The sequence below is a fragment of the Tamandua tetradactyla genome, chromosome 6, assembly GCF_023851605.1.
Source record: "Tamandua tetradactyla isolate mTamTet1 chromosome 6, mTamTet1.pri, whole genome shotgun sequence".
Taxonomy (NCBI): domain Eukaryota; kingdom Metazoa; phylum Chordata; class Mammalia; order Pilosa; family Myrmecophagidae; genus Tamandua; species Tamandua tetradactyla.
Window position 1 is genome coordinate 168,977,421 of NC_135332.1, and position 9,673 is coordinate 168,987,093.

The 9,673-nt window shown below is 41.0% G+C and overlaps 1 protein-coding gene across 1 annotated transcript; it reads left to right on the top strand.

The window, feature by feature from the left end:
• Positions 1–6,928: 6,928 nt before the first annotated feature.
• Positions 6,929–9,261, top strand: TYW2 (tRNA wybutosine-synthesizing protein 2). The gene has a single exon (XM_077167606.1). The coding sequence runs from the start codon at positions 7,094–7,096 to the stop codon at positions 8,414–8,416; it is 1,323 nt and encodes a 440-aa protein (XP_077023721.1). The 5' UTR covers positions 6,929–7,093; the 3' UTR covers positions 8,417–9,261.
• Positions 9,262–9,673: the final 412 nt, after the last annotated feature.

Genomic DNA, 9,673 nt, shown 5'->3' on the forward strand with positions numbered 1-9,673 from the left:
GAAGAGAGAAATGAGACAAAATTAAGTTTCAGTGGCTGAGAGATTTCAAGCAGAGTTGAAATGTTATCCTGGAGGTTATTCTTATGCATTATATAGATATTCCTTTTTAGTTGATGGTGTTTTGTAGTGGCTGGAGGGAAGTACCTGCAACTGTTGAATTATATTCCAGTAGCCTTAATTCTTGAAGATGATTGTATATGGTTTTTACAATGTGACTGTGTGATTGTGAAAATCTTGTGGCTGACATTCCCTTTATCCAAGTTATGGACAGATGAGTAAAAAAAAAAGGATAAATAAATAAATAATGGGAGGGGATGGGGTACAAAAAGTTAGGTAGATTGCAATACTAGTGGCCAATGAGAGGGAGGGGTAAGAGGTAATGGAATGTATGGGCTCTTTATTTTTATTTCTTTTTCTGGAGTGATGCAAGTGTTCTAAAAATGATCATGGTGATGGATACACATCTATATGATGATACTGTGAGCCATTGATTGTATACTTTGGAGGGACTGTATGGTGTGTGAAGATATCTCAATAAAAATATTTTTTAAAAAAAGAAAATCAACAGCAGAAGGAAATCTGGGAAGTTCACAAACACGTGCAAATGAAACAATGCACTCCTAAATAACCAGTGTGTTGAAGAAGAAAGAGGAACTGACTGGTTCTTCAAGCATGAGCAAAGAAAACACTGCTCCCAGTGGGCAGCTGGGCAAAATTAAGGTGCTTTCTCGTTATAACACATGAATTCGAGTATTCGTTTTCCTGTTTACATATAAAATACCACAAGTCAATAAGTAAAAAGATAAGTTTTATATCCCCATATAAAACTAATTCATTTAGTAATTTTGTTCTATAACATAGAAAATATTTGTTAAAACCATCTACAAAGAGTTAACATAAGAACTTTTCATATAAGATACTTTGTTAAAATTCGCCATTCTTCTTCAAGTCTTTATAAATCTAAAGGATAAAAATCCTCAAAGTCTAGGTATTATGCTATGAATTATTCAAAGTCAATGGACAATACTGGAATTATTAATTTTGGCATAATATAATGTGCTTTATAACATGACTGCAGCACTTTATATAATAAGTAAAACTTAGGGAAAAAATTCTTGATTATCTTGGTTTTTTGTTCAAATACATTCACATAAAAAGAAGGTATTCAAATAAAGTATGTTACTAGTGAAATAAGCAAAGGCAGAGAGACCTCTCAGAAAGCTGTGAGAAAAGTCAGAGGCCCGGCATAGGGCAGTATCACTGGGGATAAGAGAAGGGGGTTCCCTGGGGAAATTATGCCACAAGTAAAGTTCATTGAAAATGAAGATGGGTTGGTTTTGAGAGCCGAGGGCAAGGGGTAGGCATAAGTAAAAGAAAAGGCTCTGGTTTCTGACATGAGCAATTAAGAGACTGGCAGGGGCATCTCATGAGCTAAAGAAAAGTGAGCAGGACACAAATTGAGTTTAATTTTGAAAGTGTTGAGTTTGAGGTAACTAGGAAATGCCAAATGGGGAAAAATGGTAGACAGGTATCTTTTTTTTTAAAAAAAATATTTTACTGATGAAACTTAACATACAAACATTCCATATACGGTGTACAATTAATGACTCACAAGACCATCACATAGTTGTGTATTCATCACCACAGTGATTTTTTTTTCATTTTCATCACTTCAGGAAAAGACATAAAAAAGAAAAAATTCATACATCCCATACCCCTTACACTGCCCTCTCATCGACCACTAGTATTTTCATTTACCCAATTTATTTTACCCTTTGTCCCCCATTATTTGTTTATTTTTATCCACATTTTTTACTCATCTGTCCATACCCTGGATAAAAGGAGCATCAGACACAAGGTTTTCACAATCACACAGTCACATTGTAAAAGCTATATTATTATACAATCATCCTCAAGAAACAAAGCTACTGGAACACAGTTCAACAGTTTCAGGTACGTCCCTCTAGCCACTCCAATATATCATAAGTTAAAAAGGGATATCTATATAATGCATAAGAATAACCTCCAGGATAACCTCTCAACTCTGTTTGAAATCTCCAGCCTCTGAAATTCTATTTTTCTCATTTCTCTCTTCCCCCTTTTGGTCAAGAAGGTTTTCTCAATCCCTTGATGCCGGGTCCTATCTCATCCCAAGATTTCTGTCCCACGTTGTCAGGGAGATTTACACCCCTCGGAGTCATGTCCTACGTGGTGGAGGGAGGGCAGTGAGTTTACTTAACTTGTTGGTTTAGAGAGAAAGTCCGTATCTGAGCAACAAAAGAGTTTCTCTGGGGGTGACTCTGAGGCCTAATTTTAAGTAGGCTTAGCCTGTCCTTTGCAGGAATAAGTTACATAGGGGCAAACCTCAAGATCGAGAGCTCAGCCTATTGATTTGGTTGTCCCCACTGCTTGCAAGAGTATCAGAACTTCTCCAAATGGGGAAGTTGAATATTTCCTCGTTTCTCCCCATTCGTCTGAGGGGGCTTTGCAAATACTTCTTTATTCACGGTCCAAATCACTCTGGGATTTATCAGGACATCATATTAACCTGGACAAACCAACAAAATCTCATGCCCTATTCAAGATTTCATGTATTTATTGTGTTCCACTAAACTGAACATACAAGTTGAATTAGGAAATGCACAACCCAAAATATCAACTTTGCACCAAATAAACATCTCTCCCTTTAGTCTCACAAAGAAGTTGAAGTTTTAAAACATAGAGAATATCATCCTTTACCCAGCCTTCTGATATACCTTAGTCCTATCCAGATCAGCTTCATTCATATCTCTACTCTATGATCACTTTTTCAACTTTTTAAACAATTCCTGTATGGAGTACTGCTGACTTTCATAGCTTCAGAGCTCTAACTTTAAATCCCAGGCGTCACATAAATACCCAAAGTTTCTGGGAAAGACCATGTTATATACCAACAGCTTAGTATCTCAGAGTTTAGAATTAACAATTACACCTCCTAAATATATGTGACTGCTATAAGAGCTAGGAGCCTTTACAATAAGCCCCAACTTGATAACCCATGCTTTCAACTTTAGTTCACTGACGTTTTATATTATAGTTAGTCCCTATGATTGAGGCATGATAATATGTGCTTTTTGTCCTGATATTTCATTCAACATGCAGATCTTAAGGTGCATTCATCTAGTTGCACGCCTCATAACTTCATTCCTACTTGTGGCCACTCAGTTGTCCATGGTATGTATACCCATAGTTCCTCCTTCCATTCCTCAGTTAGACAGGTATACTTTTGAGGAGAAGCATTCAATAAAGTAGAAGGAAAAGCCCAGAATGTAGTCTTCAAAATGCAAGAGAAGGATGAATTAATCTACTCTCCATGCTAGCAAAGCACTGCAGGAGGTCAGGGGCGTAGGTATGTGTGAGCAGGTAGCAAATTGTTGGTGTTCCAAAAAATACTGAAGGAATGCTAAAATGAATGATCAAGTGAAGAGACACCCAGTGGAAAGGAAAGCCATACTAGATGCCACAAGCAAAGTGTGGAAAGGTAGGAAGAGAGAAAGAAGGGAAAAGTAGCCATTCCCCTTTAATGCTGGGTTCCAAGATCTCTCAAGCCGCGGGAGAAAGCTGTTGTGCACTCGGCCAACTCAACCCAATTCAGAAACTCCTTCCTACATGGAAGGTGAGAAGAGCCCATAAAGAATGATTCCAGCCTCTCTTGTGAGGGAGTTGGTGGATGGACCAACATCTTCAGTGTCTTTGTATCTCATCAAGAGGAGGTAGTAACACAAACACATCGCCAGTTGGGGTCTCTCTGATGAGATTAATGTGGGATGAAATCATCCCAGCAGCAATTGGTGACAAAGTAGGTTGCTCATCCTCCCCTCCCCTCCCAGTTAAGTTCCCTGACCTACTTCTTTCCCCAAGTAATTGTCCTCCCTACATCTGATCTCACGGATTGTCCTACAAACTTGTTGATTTCTGTCCTTGCTGGCTGCTTTTGTTTTCTTCTGTTTTTAATAGGTTCAAATAATGGAACTGGTGGGGAAAGTGAGGCCATGTGCTTGAGTGATTCTGAATCAAGGTGGTTGTCTACAAGTATGACTTATTTGTAAATCTGCAATTTTTAAAAGGACCATTTCCAACTCTTCAAACTTTAAGCTAGCTTTCAATTCATATCCCCCAATATTTTATCTCAGATTAAATGTAAGGTGCGATTTAGGTCAAAGTCTATACTACATTACTGTCTCAAGTTATCAGCATGACTTGGAAACAGAAGGAAACCTCCCAGAAAATGAACACTTTGTATGACATGACTTCTCCCATGCCCTACTACAAGTAGTAAAATAAAGGGAGCTTGCATTTGTATGGAACCCAGAAAACAACTGCCTTACTGAATCATAGATTTTTCTAAGATACAAAAATAACATTAGCTCATTATATACATATAGTAACTAGATAAAAGAACAAAATTTTTAAAATCACCTATAATTTTACCGCATACAGGAAACCATATTCACACTTTAGAACATGCCCTAATAAATTTGTTTATATACATAAACAGTATACTACCATCAAAAGCATAAAAATGTATTTTGCAACTTAATAGTGCATAAAGAGTAGCCTACAGTGTCATTAAATTTCTTGTGATCATCATATTAATGACTATATAATATTTCATCTAAAGTATGTACCATAATTCATTTAATCATTCACTTACAGGTTTAAATAGAACAGAAAGGGCTATTTTATCAATTTTGTCTGAACCGTTTCTAACCCCTGTAATTGAGTTACTGCTGAATTGTATGAACATATTCAAGTCTCTTGGTGCTCAGAGCAGTTGTTCCCTTAATAACTGTTTATCAATCAATGACTTAGGAATTATTCAAAACACTGGGGATCCAGCAGTGAAGGGAAAGGGACCATTTTCTGCCCATAAGAAAATTATTTGCTACTGGGGGAGACAGATATTTAAGATTAAACAAATAAATAGCAAATGAGAAGTAAAGAAGAAATTAACAAGGGGTCAAAATAGACATAACACTGGAGGGAGGGGAATCACACATTTTGAGAGTAAAGGTCTGTCTGAGAAGATGACCTTCAGACCAATCTCTGGACCTTACATCATCTAGGGGAAGGGTGTTCCAGGAAGAGAGAACAGCAGGTGCACAGGCAAGAACAGGAGAAAAGGTTTGGCCTATTTAGGGAAAGAGGAGAGGCCAGTGTGCCTGGAGTGTGTTGAGCCTTGGAAACAGTTCTATCTTAGGCTGAGATTTAGGAGATGGACCGTACATGGTCTGGTGGACTACGGTAAGGCATTTATTCTTTGAATACTGGGTGCAGGAAGCATTTTGCAGAAAGGGAGGGATATGATCAGAAACCATGTATTAAAAACTCTCACCCTAGTTGCTATGTGGATAATAACAAAGAAGGAAGCAAGAGTCCTAGAGGAGAGATTAGCGAGAAAGCTGCTTCTGTAATCTATGCCAGAAGGTGGCTGAAGAGATCAAGAAAGGCGGACTAACTTAATATATACTTTGGAAGTAGAGGCCATGGCTGCTGACTATTAAATGGCTGAAGGAGGGCAGGGGTTTCTCAAAGATAATTTCTAAACTGTATGCTTGAACAAATGAGTAATGATAGCGTGGTGCCTTACATATGGGAGAGGGTATAAAAAGTAAACTGTTTTAGCTATATTAAGTATGACTTGCCCATTAAGTTGAGATTTCTAGTAGAAAAATGGTATTGGTGTTGAAATATCAGGGTGGAAATCTGAGTAGGAGAAATGAACTTGGGAATATCAGTAAAGATGAAGGACCAAAGAAGAGGTTTTGAAAGTTGAAAGTGCAGGACATGGATATTAATTACCCATTTCAGAACATCCCTGTACATGAGCTAAGCCAATTCTGGTGGCCAGAGAAAGCCATCAAACAAAATTTCCCAAGAGCTTCCTGATGGAAACCAGTGAGTCAGCACACAAGGAAATGGTGAGTCCCAAGCATATATGGGGGACAGGCAGGGTCTTTTACACTATTCTGCTAGATGGTTCCTCCATGGACTCAGGAACTTAGCATCAACAAGACTGAAAAAAAAGAAGAAAAGAAAAGAAAGAACAACACTGGTTGATATTTAACAGGCATGGAGAAACCAGAGTTTTAAATATAGCCTTGTCCCTCCTATACAGATGGACCAGAAAAAAATAATTGGGCCTTCAATCACTATGAACTTCTCTAGGTTTCAGTATCCTAATCTGTCGAATGATGGGAGATAGGTAGAAAGAATGGGGCTTCTTTACAACCCTTCTTTTCAATGATTTGAGTTTATTTACAGGGATATTCACTTTGTCCTTATTAGTTATAGCAAAGCATTTCTTAGCGTCTGCTCTCTAACCAATACGTTACATTATATCTTTTTTGCGTATATACTCTTTATTAGTCACTGGACACTTCACTATAGCAATTCTCTGAGGAAGTGAAGGTAATTTCCATTTTACAGGTAAAGATTCCGATTCTAAGAGATGAAATGATTTACTTGGATTCAGATTCTGTGACTTCCAAACACTTGTCTCTTGGATCCCAAGACAGTGAGATGAATATGACCATCTATGCAAGAAAGGGGAATGAAGACGATAGGTCTGACTTTTCATTCCCGGTCTCTGCGCCTGGAGACCTGAGAGCAGCAAGAGTTTGTGGGAAGCCTTTCTCCAAAATTAGCCCATCATTCCACGTCCTTCTTCAGATTCGTGAATAGCATAGAAGAGAGCGCATGTGGTTTCTGGAGGATACCAACTGATCTGAAGACTTTTGTACCATAGAATTCCTTGCTGAGAATTTCGCGCTGGGCTGATGCTGGGAACGGTTGGCCACAATAAAGATGGCGGCAGCGGCTTCACCACGACAGCGACGACGCCATTTGCCAATAGTCGCGTCAGCTTCATTTAGTTCCGGCCTGTTAGTTTTACGGTACTTCCGACCCGGCTGCTGTGGTGCGTGCACCGCTCTTCCTGCTGCGACGGTGGGTGCACCGCTCTTCCTGCTGCGACGGTGGTGAACCGCCTCTAAGAAGAGAGGTCGTTGTGCCTGTCGAAAGGACCCGAGAGGATGCTAACTGTGCTTGCAACATGGAGACGGAACGTGGGAAGTCTGAGGCGGTGGTTGCAGTTGTGACTGAGCCTCGATTTACCCAGCGATACAGGGAGTATCTCGAGAAGCAGCAACTCCTGGATAGACTGCACCGTGTGGAGAAGATGCCGGATGGCACGATGGCGATACCTGTTTTGGGCGTGAACCTCCCTGAGCAGCACGTGCGGGAGCTGAGGAATCGCGTGGCCCCAGGCAGCACCTGTGTACTGACGCAGCTTCCACATCCTGTACCTTCAAAGAAGGCTATGAGTTGTTCACCTGCCCAAAGGTTGTGTCTTGAGGTGAGTCGCTGGGTACAGGACCGGGGAGTCACGTGGACAGCTGAGCTGGAGGCTGATTTGCCCCAATCCTGGCAGCAGCATGGCGACCTCTTGTTGCTGAGTGAGGACTGCTTCCAAGCCGAGCAGTGGAAAAACCTGGAACCAGAACTCTGGGAGACTGTTGCCTCGGCACTTGGTGTTCAGCGTTTAGGAAGACGAAGGCGGGTAGCACCCGACAGCACGCGAACGCCTGCTGTGACTCTGTTGCTAGGCGACCATGGCTGGGTAGAGCATGTGGATAATGGTATCCGATATAAGTTTGACGTGACCCAGTGCATGTTCTCTTTCGGAAACATCACTGAGAAACTGCGAGTGGCATCACTGCCCTGCGCTGGGGAAGTGCTGGTGGATCTCTATGCAGGGATTGGTTATTTTACGTTGCCATTCCTGGTTCATGCTGGTGCTGCCTTCGTCCATGCTTGTGAGTGGAACCCCCATGCTGTAATTGCTCTGAGAAAAAATCTCGAGATCAATGGAGTAGCAGATCGGTGCCAAATACACTTTGGGGATAACAGGAAGCTGAAGCTGTCAAATATTGCAGACAGGGTGAACCTGGGGCTGATTCCCAGCTCTGAAGAAGGCTGGCTTATTGCCTGCCAAGTGCTGCGACAGGATACTGGAGGCATTTTGCATATCCACCAAAATGTGGAATCTTTCCCAGGGAAGAACCTCCAGCTTCCTGGAAGCAGTGTAATGGAGGAGAAGGAGCATGGGCCTTATCCTGTGCAAATTATCACCAACCAATGGAAAAATGAAACTACCGGGGATTCTGGGAGAACAATGCTGGCAACAGCTGCTAAGCCAGAGTGGCGAAGGTGGGCAGAATCTGCAGAAACTTGCATTGCCACTCTTCTTCAGCGGATGTACAGGAACCCATGGAAGACACAAATCCTGCATATCCAGCCAGTGAAATCCTATGCGCCCCATGTGGATCACATAGTCCTGGATCTGGAATGCCGTCCCTGTCCTCTAGTTGGCTAGAGGAAGTCGATGCTGGGATACAAGAAATCCATGTGCAAGAGACACTTAATTTCATCTGTTTAGTCTGGATTCCCACCCTTGTCTCCTGGTGATCTATTTTAATATTTTGTAGCCCTGAAAGCACACTCTAGACTGATCTAAACAATTTTATCTGTCTTCCACTGACCACACTGAGATACACATCTGGGAGAAGCAGGATATTGAAATGAAGCCTATCTGTGCAATCATGAATTCCTAATTCCAACCTCAGTTCTGTCTGACCTTGGGCACACAGTTTTACTATTCTTTTGGCCTTTGGTTTTCTCATTTGCAAAATGAGGGTTTCTTTGAACCACCTCTAGCTATAATCTAATGAGCAGCTTGTACACAGGGTATCAGTTGTTTTCCAGTGAAAGATGTGGTGCTCTTTTCCAACCATCACCCAGGCTGCAGTATGGGGAATAGCCTGGAGGGAGTCCAGGAAGGAAACAGACCAGTGAGGAGGCTTCAGTGGTTGTCCAGGCATGAGCTGATGGTGGCTTGCTTTAGGGTGGTGGCAGTGGGTGGTGGATGAATTTGAGGAGCATTTGAGAAATAAAATTGCTGGCTCTAAGCATTGGAATTTAAATCAGGGCATTATAATGGTACTGCTTCATTTTTATTTGCCAGAATTATTTTAGTGTGTTAACACCATTCACCTACTTTAGTATTCATAAATGAGTTTGGGGATGATGTCTTATATATCATGTTTCTTGTGATAAGAATCACTGTTCTAAATCATAGGGAGACCAAATTTCCAGCCTTAAGAGTGTGCAGTAGCCACCAGCTGCTAGCTATTTAAATAAAGCTTTGATTAAAATCTTAAATTTTCACAGGCCTTCAGCTCCCTTTTCATTTCCCTTCCCTGAGAAGTGACATCAGGGACAACTTAGGAAACTATGGGGAATGTGAGATTTTCTGCAGAAGTTTTATAAGACTCAGGTTATTTTATGGCTGACTGCTGTCGTCATGGTTTGCCAGTGGGATGACTGATTATTAGGAATCACTCTGGAGCTTTGTTTTGGTACATTTTGAAGCCAATTATGTTTCTTTGCTTGATGAAGAAAATATGGGAAGGTGGCTTTATTCAGTATCACTTGGGATAGGGTTGGACTGCTAATCCTTTTCTTGCAGCAGTGGCAGTAAGAACAAGGTTGGCGCTGTTTGTGTTACTCAGCAAGTGTTAAATGCCTACTCTATAGAAGAACCACAGGGAATATAAGGATATATTAAATACTG

Coding starts and splice junctions, on each gene's coding strand:
- TYW2 (XM_077167606.1), top strand. CDS start 7,094: ATGGAGACGGAACGTGGGAAGTCTGAGGCGGTGGTTGCAGTTGTGACT.